The 13,455-nt window shown below is 41.8% G+C and overlaps 1 protein-coding gene across 5 annotated transcripts in view; it reads right to left on the bottom strand.

Annotated features, from left to right (window-relative positions):
• Window positions 1–13,455, bottom strand: part of PLAGL1 (PLAG1 like zinc finger 1) — a 48,857-nt gene that overhangs the window by 13,302 nt on the left and 22,100 nt on the right. The window contains exons 1-2 of one of the 5 annotated variants that reach the window (XM_027689327.1): window positions 11,998–12,121; window positions 25–180 (exon numbers count right to left, since the gene is read on the bottom strand). The exons of 1 other annotated variant lie outside the window; for it this stretch is intronic. Coding sequence is in view for 1 of the 4 variants with exons in the window: in XM_027689312.1 (XP_027545113.1) it covers window positions 25–180 (156 nt within the window). In the remaining 3 variants the exon portion in view is untranslated. Of the gene's footprint in view, window positions 1–24; window positions 181–3,970; window positions 4,119–4,515; window positions 4,617–11,997; window positions 12,122–13,455 lie in introns of those variants that run through there. 3 more of the 5 variants (XM_027689337.1, XM_027689321.1, XM_027689312.1) reach the window with 3 other exon arrangements.

The following is a 13,455-nucleotide window of genomic DNA, read 5'->3' as shown; positions in this document are numbered from 1 at the left end:
GGGAAAAAGAGCTAAAATACTTACTCTGCTGGTTTCCAGCTCGCAGCTCCAACACTCGCAAAGTGAGGTAGTGAGGTAGGGTGAGACGGGCTCGGCTGGGAATAACTCTATCTTTAGCCTTGATGAGTGGTCCGTGGAGTTTGCATTCTCCTATAAGGCTTCTACCGCAATCCTCACACCCTACAAATCCAGAAAAGGGAACCTGTTACTAAAAATGGCATACTACTTTCATATTTAATCTCCTCTAATTTTGTCATCTTGAGAACACATCTGGAATTACTAATGCTTTTCTTCACACCAGTGTTCCACATAAGTTAGTGAAAAGATTATCTGCAAGAACTGAATTAGGAAGGTTTGAAATAACACCTCCAGTCTGTGCATTCTCTAGTGTGCAAATTGCTGGGTCCTGACCTCCAAAGATTTATACGTGTGTTCAATTGGAGATGTCACAAACTCTGCCTCTGAAGACTGAGACGGCAGCAAAACTGGAGCTCATTGTGTGCTCACCTATAAATCAAGGTGCATGTATGAAATGCACCAGAAATGAGAAGGACAAAGCTGTTAGTAACAACACGGCAAGATTGGTCCCTTCCAACCTTACCCATTCTGTGATTACGTAATCCTGTAATTTGCAGAGATCCAAGGAATTCAAGGAAGACTTTGTGTCTGCTGCACAGACCATTCTCAGTAGAAGACAAGACCCACAGTGTACCATGAAAAGTAAGTATGATGGGTCTTACAGTCACAACTCAGTTGATAATCACACATGGGCAGCCTTCTTGCAGGCCTCGCTGCCTATGGGAGTAAGGAAAAGGGGCACACCACATCTCCCAGTCGCTGGTTCAAATAATGACATCTGCAGGCTGAACACATGTACCACCCAGAGAAGTCATTAAAGAGAAATACATGTCTGCAAACTGACTTTCCCCTAGCACAGTGAGATATTTTTGGTTCAGTGCAGCTCAAACTGGTTGCCAGGGAAACTCATACTGAGCAGCTACAACTGAGCAATGAGACTTTCCAGCAGAAGGTCATCTTGGCACTGCTGTCACGCAGGGCGATGGGAAAAAGGGGACTTCTTGCACAAAACATTTTTATAGACAGTAGAAACCAAACCAGCGAGCCAACAGTGCTTTACGACTGAGTTAAAAGGAAAAGCCAGTATTGGTCATCCATGACTACCTCATTTTGTTTTCCTTATGAAAACTCTGCTGAGCAAGTCTATTCAGTAAGCGACAATACAGAGCAGAGGAGGGGAGCCAGCATAGTCAAGAGAGTCCAAGGGAGCCACAGGACGCTGTAGCACAGACTGGGGCAGAAGAGGTGAGGCTGCACCACAGACAGGGGCTTGTAACCAAGGAGAGGTCAAGAGAAGCATAGAAAGCTCAGGAGACTTTACCTGGGGAGACATCGGAGATGTCTTTGAGAAAGGACAGTAGCACCATAAATGCCATATTCAGGGTAGCTCAAAAAGGTTTTCGTTTGTAAACAGATGTAGGCACTTGACTAAATTACACACCTTGATAGTCTAGTCCAAAATCTCCCAAATAAGCCGAAGTGTTCCTACCCAGTTCTTTGGGCTCTCCATCAATTTTAAATGAGGAGGTAGACCTGTGTGTCGGTCAGGCTGCAGGCACTTCAATAGTGTGTATTTTTCAGTAATTTGGGGACCGTGTAAGTTTTCTTTTGCCGTGGCTCCCAGGCTGCACGCCTGCACTATGAGTAGCTGAAATACATTACTTTTTTTCCAAGTGTTACAGATAAAGAACATGCCCCTCTACAGCCCTCACTTAAAATGCGCAAAAACCAACAATACAAACCAGTGTACCTGAAAGTCCTTTACAGCTAGGCTGCAAGAAAAAACCAATTTCCTTGGTGATTTAACTTAATTGGCTTTTAAATAGATTCCAGAAGTCACCCTTCTGAGGACAACAAAATTAGGAGGGCTTCCTGAGCTTACCTAGAATAATAGTAACTTTGTCTCAAGTCAAACAGCTCCTGCTTGGAGAGTCATTGTATGCAAACTGCCAAAACACATTACCAAAAGCAAAATGGAGACAAAGAACTGCTGTTAGAGGAAGGATGTGTCTAATCGTAAAGTACACGACCTTATCAATCCATGCCATACCTCTGTGATTCATCACTACCAAGCTCCTGAGCAAACCTCCCAGCCTCCCCGGGGCAGTGCCCACCGCAGAGGCCCCAGGGTGGGCAGCTCACAGGTAGGCTGGAAAAGCAAAGCAGGGGAAAAGGGTATTCCTTGAATCGGCCTCCAAACTCAGCAGTAATTCATTAGCTAACCCCCTTAGTCCTCCAGATCCAAGACATAACGTCTGAAATGATTCACACAGTTGGGTACTGGGGAGGCACTCCTCTAAAATCAGGGACTGCTTTGCATCAGAAGAGGTGTTGAGCATGCCACTGAGCTTAGCAGCCCCACAGATGGCTCCCCAGGTAGCACATCTAAGCAACATGACAAAGCCCTGAATGAAATTAGCTGCAGAGCTGGAAGTGCTTTTAAGCACCTTGCTAACATGACTTGGGACCTGGCATAGTTGCATGAGCCTTGAAATATCCAGAGCTGTCCACGGCTTGTTCTAAGATTTTCTGTTTTTTTTTACATGGGACCTGAAGATAACTAGATTACTTAAGTTATTTAAGAGGCATACTGGTATTACATTCACTGCACAGTATTTCTGACTCCACACCAACATGTTAGTACCCTGACTCAGAATTTATTGCGCTCTAAAAATTGCCAGGTGTACCAGAACCACAGGACTAGAGCACTGCAAACAGAATAACTTCAGGGACTACCCTGGGGAACAGGGATCTTCGTAATTTCTCTCCCCAAAACTAACAGTGCAAAACAGCACAAGTTCACAATCTTCCTCGGAGATAACTACAGATCAAGTCATGATCCTTTGTATATCAGTGCTAAATTACCGATGCCATTGGTGAAGGAATGTATATATAGCTGCAGCATGGCACTGGTTTGCAAAGCTTACACAGATTTTATACCCCTTTCTACCTTGGCTAATTAAGTAAACTGCATTTTTTCAACAACAGCCTCAGACCTCACTCTGTTTTGAAATATCCAGCATCCAGCCATGGAAACAACACACACTTTGTTGTATTAGTACTAGAAATGAAATATACTTGGTTAGAAAAATCATTTTCTGTGAAGATTTGTTCTGCTTTTTGTTGGGCACTTCAGTACCTCAATGCTTTTGCAGTTTCCTTGCTCCCTTAAACTGTATTTACACAAACAAAATTAAAAGGCTCAAGGTCATGTGCAAGCATGCAAGAAAAAGTAAAACTGCCACCATTCCTCTGCTTTGCTGTGATTTAGATGAGCAGGGAACAAAAAGAAATAAATGAGATTCACAGGAGTTACAAGCTGTTAAAAAACAGATCGTGTCATTTACTATACCTTTAGAACAACAGTGCTATATTGTCCCCTAGAGGGTATTTCTTCATTCTTTCTCTGTCTTTGCAGTGATTCTGAAAAAATTCCAAATCATGCCTTTTTATCTATCTATAGATACAACTACACAAGCTAACAAATCTTGTAGCTGTTAAGATTTTTACTTTGCTGAACTTCACTGCAGCAGGGCAGAGACAGGCATACAGAAGAGCCTGGCACGGGTGCAGGTGCAGACTCCGACCAGGTTGCAGGTGTGCAGCCACCACCTTAATCGAAAGGACAAGGTGCCCCTACAAACTGCCTCTGGAGGGGCTAACAGAAGGGCATATCTGTACACCCCAAGCCTGGTATCCCTGTGCCTGAATCTGCTCCCACTTCTCCCAGCTATTGAGAGGCATGGTTGGCAGCAGGCATGGCTTTCCCTAGCTCTTTGGGTCATCAGAAAAGTGATACCCACTGCCTGCAGGATGCACTCCGACCACATGAGCCAACCGAACGCTGGTAGCATGTTCCCAAGGAGGACAATGGGCTGTGAATGTGGCTCACCTGTACCGTCCTCACCATGCTGGTTCTTCCCCCCAGTCCAGGTCTAGGTGACAGTTCTCCTTTGCTTCAGACTATACAGCCTGGCAGCCTCAGTGACCAGTCTGCCTTGCCCTCCAGATGGCTCTGGGGCCAGCCACGCTGCACAGGGACAAGCTCCCACAGCCAACAGTAGCCAAGCTGGCACGTCAGCTTGGGCAAGCTGGACTTGAGCACAGTCAACAAACTGGTTTCCAAAACAGCAGCACTCTCGAGTACTGTGCCACCCCCACAGGCACAAGCCCAGCCTCGGGGAGAGCTCATTAGTGTGGGCAAGGAGCCACAGGCTGCGGTTACGCAGAGTCCGCTGCAGAGATAACAGGAGCTATACATAACCATACTAGGAACTGCAATCACTGTCATGATAGCCCAGACATGCCACCAGCTCCTTAACCAATCAGCAGCAGAACATCACTTTTTAAAACCAGTTTGCTAAAAATTAGATGCCTATCAGGACGTCCTTCCTGCGTTTTCTCCAACCTCTATTTTCAAGAGAGACTTTACAGTACCTGAACACTTCAGTGGCCCACAAGATGCCTGCGGTACAATTATGTCCCCTGTGAAGGCAGAGGTAAATCATTCCTTCTAGAATGTCCACTTTGAGCAAGAAACAATCGGCGTCTGAGCAGCACTTGACATTTGCTGTGCTGTTTTGCAGCATTAGAATTAGCTCCCATGCGCAGAGGGAGCAAAGATCAGTGTACACAACAGTCCAAATCCTAGACTAATTACAATCATAAGATTTGCATAGCAAACAACAGTAATTTATCCCAGAGTAAAACTGTACTGCTCCGTTAGCCTTGTTCAGCTTTCACATAGAGAAACGCTGCAAAAATACCGTCTGGATGTTTTCTGTCCAAGATGCTTTGCACATATCAGTCTTGGTTCTTCTTACTCAAAGGTGTGCGAGGTGGTGCATGAGGGTTTCCTGCCCTGTGGTTTGTTCTGCAGTACTCTGTACTGGAAAAGCTTAAAAACCTTGTTCTACAGTATAATTTATTTGGCAAAAAAGTCAAAGTACTCAACTAGCAAACAGTTAATCACAAGTTATTTTCCCATTATTGTGGGCCACTGACACAATTCCCACTGTAAAAAAATGTTTATGAAAGAAGCCTTATGTATCCTAAGTTTGATGTGCAAAATGAAGCTCTTAATTAATAATTTATCCTATTTATATTAAAGTAAAATAGAACTTGCTATAATTACCATAATGCAGAATGTCATGCTAAATTTTCTACTGACTGATCTTCACTTTTTAACTGTAATAACTGATCCCTAATCCAGCATCACAATAGGTAAAAATTTCTTCAATGTCTCCTTTTCACGTCTATGTCATACATCAAAACCTTGTATTAACAGAGAGGTACAACTGCTCAGCTCTACATGAAAAAAAAAGAAAAAAATAAATCAAGAAACCACACTCCAGGCTGACTTTGCAATCACAATTGCTCACCTGAGCAAAGACTGAAAACTTGCACTTTTGTGCTTGACACAGTGTATTATTTGGGAAGCAGGTACTATATTTTCCATAACCCTGCAACCAAAACAACACCACCTGCAAAAAGAAGGAGGGAAAAAAAAGAGATTTACTCTTACGTGCTTAAGAGGGAAACTTTATAGATTTCAAGCAGTGAGTTCCCACGCCTTTGACACACGAAGACCATGAAGCCTCACAGTCTGCCTGGTGGCACCAGCAGGGACACTGTGGATGTGCTGCTGGGGCAGTATCAGCTCCTTACCAAGGCCTTTGTGCTGGTCACTGCCATGCCCAGGCTTTCTGGCGAGTGGACAGGAGCTCCTGAGATGCAGATGGAGGGGTCCTGCTCCTGTACAGGAGTGAGCAGCACCCTGCACGTAAATGCCTACACCCATTGGGGCCCCCTCTCCCTGGGAAGGAGAACAGTAGGTGGTTTGCAAACATCCCAGAAATCATTCTTAACATTAAACATATTCATGGGAACATGACCTCATGCTCCTAAAATGTAAAACTTTAAAAATGAGTTACTATATTTGGAGACAGAAACAGAGAAAGAGAACAGCAAACATGCCTTACTGCCACCCCACCCCATACATTCAGTCAGACTGGCAGGTTGAGCTAATTCCCTAAAACAGGGACCCAGCATTGCAGGTGAACCCAGCCCTCAGGCATCTTGACCCAGCCACTGATCTGCAGTGACGCTTTCCCTCATCCCTCCAACCTCCCCATGCCTCTGTTTTTGTTCCCCAGAAGAATGAAGATTTGGAGGGAGGGCACATCCCTGGGTTTCCAGCAGTGGGAGATCATCTGTCAAGGCATCTGCTCCTTCCTCACAGCAGTACGATCTTGACAGCACAGCTGTTCTTATGGAAGAATGCCTCTAAGAAGGGAGGCTCAGCACTTATCTGACTGTAAAGAAACCTTCTAACACAAAGCACAAATGGATTTTCCTGGCAGACACAAGTTCCAATATGTAAAGTCTTCAGAACTCCAAAACTATTTGTTATACAAACATATACAACATAACAACAACTATAATTCATTACTAGTTCCTAATAGGGAGTAATCGTGATGACAGTCAAGCACATCTGGGAACAGTTAAGTTTTTTGCCTGGTGGCCACGAAGTACTACAACAGGCATAGCCAGAAGGAATTTCACCAGTTTCCCACAAAAAGTCAGTTTCACACCAATCCCAATGAGGCTACTGTGCTCCTTCTGTCTAGAAAATCTTAGCAAAACAGTTAGAGAAGCCTCAAGGATCACAGCTGGGCTGTGAAATTTAGCAGTTTCATCAGGTTCCTGCGCAGCCTGTGCAGGAAAAGCATCTCTGTGCTCTGCTTTATCTTACAAACTTCCCAGCTAGGAGGGAAAAAAGTTACCTTCACTGTTTGAACACCTGAAAGGGCAGTAACTTACAAGTCTTTCCTATAAAATTAGAGAAAAAAACCCTCAAGAAATCCACAACACACAAAACAACCCCTCAACAAACCAAACAGCGGGGAAAGTATGTAGGTGTGTTTATCACGTTTAACTTTACTGCAGTTTGATCAACTGATTTATCAAAGTTCTTGGTAGGTTCATTCATCTAAAAATGACCTGAGGTCAAAAAATTCATTGATTGATTGAAAGCTAATTTAAAAAATAATCTTTTGCTTGTTATTCTTGGTATAAAACATACGTGTCACATTTCCAGTACACCACATGGGGTTTGGTTGTTATCAGAACCCATATACATAACGACCACAGTTCAAGTGAAATCACCTCCTGTAGTTTACATTTAATAGCTTCTAATCAGCACAAACAAAGAGACTTCTCTCATTGCTAAATGCTGAACACATTTCAAACAAGGAAATTCAAAAATGCAGTTGGATTTTTCAGGGTTTTTTTCCCTTCTCTCCCTCTCCCTCCACTGTCTGAAGTCATATAAAATTAGATCCAGAAACAGGAAAGGAAGTTAACAGCAAATTCGCAGAAACAACTACAATATTTTTACAAGAAAGAGCCTCAGCCAGTATAGCATGGTCCTACAAAATGCCCAGCAAGAGCCTCCTAAGAGCAAAGCCTTCCTGATGCACTCTGCTCATCTTCTCCAGCAGTCGGACCTGGTGCAAGGCTGTGGCTCCTTGGCTGCAACACCTTCGTCTTGCTTTAGGTCTTCCCTAGCACTGTTCAAACCACGCAGCTTCTGTACTGCAGCTAGCAAAACTAAAATCCCCCTGTTCACAGAAACACAGACAGCCATCAAGAGAGTCATATTCAAACTGCTTATAATCACCCTGGGGCTCCTGGGCCACATATTGGACTCCCTAATCTACATCTCCCACAGCACTGGTTCGACCTACCACAGCTGAAGAGGCTTTCATTGGTCACAAGCAAAGAGGCCTTTTGGGGAGATTTTTGACAGGCTGGTTGACTTATTTTAGTGTCAGACCTTTTAGTGGAGAATGTAAATGCTATCGCGGCAATTTAACACAGACACCAGAATTTTCCATCTTTTTACTAGCAGGAAAAAAACCCAGGCACATATGTCTTCCTAAATGTATGTATGTATAAATACACATGTACGCAGCCACACACACACTATATCAAGTGCATTAATACAGTTGACAGTTTTACTGATGGCAGGTCAACACCATGGTTTCAATTCTGATAAACGAAGTGCAGCAATTGTAATGACTAAAGCTCAGTATTAATTAGTTGAAATATTTCCAACCCTTGCAACATTCCCTTAAAAGGGAACCTTAGATTGGGTCTCTCTCTCCATCACTGACCTTGGTTGTTACTGCCCACCAAGTCCAGATGCTGTGTGGAGGAGACTGACAGAAGGCTTGGTGGCAAAAGCTACCTCTCCTTAGGAAACCAATCCAAATCGATTCTTGATTTTCCACAGATGACACAACTTTCAACATGGACTTGTGGGAACTTTCCCAGCAAAGATACTAGCAGCTGGGATATATTTCCAGCTGTTTACTAAAAGAAGGAACCAGGCAGGTAGACATGCTTTGGAGAAAGAAATATGAGTTTACTGTAGGATGCAACAAGGAAACCTGGCATGACAGAGCGAAGAGATATTGTACTCATCCCATGGCTGGAGAACTTGAAGTCTTTAGAGGCAGTTATAACAACATGAAGCAAGCCACAGCTACCAGGAATAAAAGTGCAGTGCAAAAATGATGTGACCCACTTCTGTAGGTATTAGTCTGTGCACTTAGCTCTACTGATGTGCAAGTAGCCACATTATGAAAGAAGGAAGTCCATGGGGAGAAGTGAATACACGGACACATAAGACTGGTTGGCGCTGCGACCCTGGGGTCTGTCCTGAAAGAACACTCCAATGCATATTACATTCAGTGGAAACTATGCCTGAATAAAACTGGAAAATCAGTTAACTTCCTCAATGAACCACCCAAACTTCCTACTGATATTCCAACTCACCCAAGAGAAAAAAAATTTTTTTTTTTGACTAATGAACCCTAATGTATATATTTAAAATACTGAAATGAAGGAGTCTTCTTTTAAAGCATTGGCTTTTGTAAATGAGAGGTCATTAACAGCTTAGCAGAACAGCTTTAGCTCTTATTACGCATCCGCTTCATAACAGAGGATACTGCCAACAACTTCTGTTATTCCCTGCCTCATTTCTAACATGAAAAGGATGCTTGATTCCCAGTTCCTCTGGGAAAAAAAAATGACCCTGTTAAATTATTCTCCTCTTTTAAGGCGTGAAGTGATTTCTTAAAAAAAAAAAAAGTAGGCATTGGGAAGCTTTGCTGCTGAACAGACACAAAAATGTATTTCTGTGAAAAAAATACGCATGCAAGTGTCATATCTACATTTCCATTTACTTGTTTTCTTTTTCTTAAGATCTAACATTTATTTCTATTTTTTCTACACTAAAGACTGTTAATGGGAACCACAAGATGATTACATAATGTCTTGACTGATACTGTACTAAAGAAATTAGGTCCACCTGAGCTTCTTTAACAGATTGACTAAGAGAGGATAATAAAATTGGCAGCAACAGAGTAGGCAGCAGTACAGCACATTTTCCTTACAATGACTATTCTCCTCAGGCATAAGGACAACCTTTACTCTGCTTTCTAAGAGTAATATAGAAATACAGAAATACTAAGAACATGATTATAGATTATTATAGAAGAATTACATGAGAGTTGCAAAAATTTGTGGGGTTTAGAAAAAATTGCAGATTTTTTCCTACAGATGAAGCTTTTTAAACTCAGATTATAAATATCTCCATAAAGCCCTATTTATTCTACTGCTGACAGTCATCTCGGTTTGAGATTAAATAAAATTCAAACAATTCTATATTTCTGATGAATTTATAGTTTCTTTAAATTATTTCCAAAAGTCACACACACAAAAGTAACAGTAGTCTCTATTGCTAGAATCTAAGAAGCAATCTTGCAATGCAAAACTGCAAGGAATTTGTTCCTGTTTTCATACCTTCCTAGCTTGAAGAACAAGATCAAAGGATGGTAAACGCATCACCTTGGGGGACATGCACCCTTCCTCAGATATGTATATGTGTAACTCCAGTCATTTAGCGTATATATTTAGTTTGAGCTGTGTATGATTATATATCCCACCCTGTACTTGGTATATTTTGCTGTTGGTTGGAAATCAAGTATTTTATACTTCTTCCACTTCAACATTGCCAATAGGTCACAACAATATTAATATTTTGTAAAGATCCTTCATATTAGAAGAGGTAAAGGGTCAACTGTGATAACAGAACATCCTTATGCACCTCCCCACACATCTGGCTAACCACCTTCCAGTCCAGTAAATTAAATGTAACACACTCTGCCTTGTCTTATCGCCCATACAACAGAGAACAAGTGCCACCTTCCGTGTCACACATGAATCATCTACTTTCTTTTCCATTATACCAACTAAAAAAGCCCCAATCAACTGAGCTTTCCACAACCGTAATTCTTTTCTATTTGCACCATTAAAAGTACCCAGAAACCCTCCCCGGTCAACATTTTCATAACACATCTAGATTACAGCATTAAAAGAACTTATAAACGTATCTCCTGTCCAACTTAAATGTTAACTTTAAATTAGCTTCACATTTTAATGGCTTCCAATGCCTATCATGCATAAATACACTTAAGTGAGGTCTAAAAACAGTCTTGACCCATTTGGATAACAATAATGTCAACAGAGCCCACAAACATCATATCTCCCTGCTTGAGTTCAGTGTTTTTACATCTTCATCAAAATTGTAAATGCATTTGCTTTTTTTATGCTTTTCTCTCTGAAAATCTTGGAAACTTAATGGCAAAGCCACAAGCAAACATGTTGATGCTCTACAGTAAAACAATATTTTCATTTTAAGGATCACAAAGTAATCTAAAGAAAGCATGTTTGCATATGGAGCCCAAACTCTTCCAAGAAAAACAGGTAAATTATCTGCTGGGAGAAGAGCAAAATGAGACAAAACCTAGTAAGATTACTAGCTCAAAATCACTCAAAGAAAAAATGCCAGACTGAGGAACACAAACTATTTCAACAGACCATGAAACTTCCCGAGCACTTCTGCTGAAATGAGGGGACTACTCAAGAGTTTTCAAACTACTGCACACATGCACAGACACTTTAAATCAGGTTTGCAACATAAACACAGCAATTCCTACTGCCATGTAAGAACAAGGCAGCATGATGGCAATTATTCTGTTCAGAGCTTGCCCTTACACTTAAACTAACAAAGGAAGAAATAACATTATCTAATTTTTTTTCCTGCAATCATAAGTGGGCCACACCTGGAAGTTGTAGCTGCATGAGCCCAGAAATCTTTTTCTTCAGTCGCCACAGAAACTAATATAGGAACTCTAGTGATTTGTCCTCTTGTTTTCAGTAAAAAATTTACATATGAATTACACACCAAATTCCTTCAGTCTAATAAACTGTTCTGAACTTGCATGAAGAAAATACTGCTTCTTCATTATCATCCTCCTCTTGCTGCTCTTTGCTGTCTTTCCAAAAAAATTGTACATCTAAAGCCAGCAGCAAGCATAGTGGTAAGTCTATCTCTTGCCTTGATTCCATGCATGGAAACAGAGGTTTGGAAATATATCCTTACATTTCATAGGATTTTAGATTCCCAGATTTCCTGCCAGACAGGCCTGCTTATTAGTCCCTGCCTTGTGTGTAAGTATTAACACAGCAATCAGTCTAGAAATCATCTGATGCAACTGGGCTGATTTTCAAAGGCATAAAAAAATTGCATATAATAGCCTACATAAATTACTGATGCTCAGGACCTGACTGGAAGACCAAAATACTGAATTATTTTCTACTATTTTTCATATTCATTAATTACCATTAGATAAAGAACAAAGGAGCACATACAGAGGCTAGAAACAGCATATGAGTCTCTTAGGTGTTTCCCATGACAGAATACAATTCAAATATTGTTTTTGCACTTAAGAACAGAAACGCAAACATTTCATAATTTCGCTGTGTATGGGAAATCAAAACAAACCTTACCTTATTTAAAATATCAATTTTAGTAAAAAGTCAGGCTATGCTAGTACAGGGTGGCAGGAACCATGCCATCTTCCTTCAGCAGATTTTTCCAAATGCCCCTCTGTTCAACTAAGTCTAACTCCGCTCTGTTTTGTTTCCCCAGGAGGACCCATTCAGGACCATGTGCTCCTTTTCAGCTGTCAATAAACAGAAGCGGAGAATTCCCCAGTGCTTCACAAAGCTAGTTAGGCATAGCCATTCATTTCTTTGGGAAAACAGGGCATTGATTTCAGCAAATTCCCAGGGAGTAGCTGCAACAAAGAGATCAAAGACCCACCTCCTTTCCTGCCTGGCTTTGGCCGGCTGGGCTGAGAGGAGCAGCAACAGGTTTCGGAAGAGCAGGCTCAAGCCCCACTGACCACTGCATGCTCCATTCACACCCATCATCCTCCTACATTCCCGGGACAGCCCCTGGCGCTAACCGTGACAAACCCCTACATTCACGCAGCATAATATACTGCACGCTAGTTCATCCAAGGATAAAAAGAAAAACAAGCTCCAAGGGAAGTCCGCTGCTTCCCCAACCAGTCGAGCCTCAGTAGCTGCCAGATTTTCCATAAACTTTTTTTTTTCCTTAGCTTCTCCATCTCAAACAGAGAAACACTCGCTACCTCAAATTTGTTGTGGTGAAAGTTCACTGGAATGTTGGCTTTTTAGGTTTATTTCCATGAGCTTGAAGACTTAGCTGCTGGAGTTTGAGGTCTAGTTGCAGCAGTCCTTGTATTGTGCAGCAATGACATTTTCTTTGTGCAATTTGCCCCAGACTGTAGTGGTTTTTTCCCTAGGAAAATAAGGGGGTTTGTTCTGGTTTGGTTAGATTTTTACTTTTTTAATTATACATCTTGTCTTCATTAATGTGACCTGGAACAAGATTTTTAATGCTAGAATTTGACCTCGTATTGAACCAAGTATTAGTAAAAGATGATGCTGTGGACAAGCTTAAGGACTGGTGGTTAGGCTACATATCTACTACTAAACAGTAAGAGACAAAGACTGGTTCTTATGGTGCGGAGACCACTTGGCATCAGCTCCACGTGTCTAAATGCTCCTCAACTCCTTCTCTGTTCCCCAACAAACAGTTTGGTTATATCCCAATTCCTTACCTGGAACACAGTCTGGTAGATATTATCCCCAAAACACACCATAGTGTTGCTTGCTAGTATAGGACAGTACTGAGTTCATGGGCTGGCTCTGAAATATTTATTCATATAAATACAGACATAAAGTTCTAGAGCCACTTCACATCTGTACAGATCTGCTGTTTTATTCTTTAGCATTTCCCTGTGCACTGACATTTTACCAAGGCACTGCCTGGCTGTCACAAGTCCCACATGCCCATGTACTCCCACCAGCTGGAACTTGTAAAGGCCCCTCAGCACTGGTACTGCCTCAGGGCCATTCACACATGTCCAAGTGAGA

The sequence above is a fragment of the Neopelma chrysocephalum genome, unplaced genomic scaffold, assembly GCF_003984885.1.
Source record: "Neopelma chrysocephalum unplaced genomic scaffold, ASM398488v2 Primary Assembly neopelma1_23, whole genome shotgun sequence".
In the NCBI taxonomy this organism is placed as follows: domain Eukaryota; kingdom Metazoa; phylum Chordata; class Aves; order Passeriformes; family Pipridae; genus Neopelma; species Neopelma chrysocephalum.
This window is presented reverse-complemented; position numbering and strand designations above follow the sequence as displayed.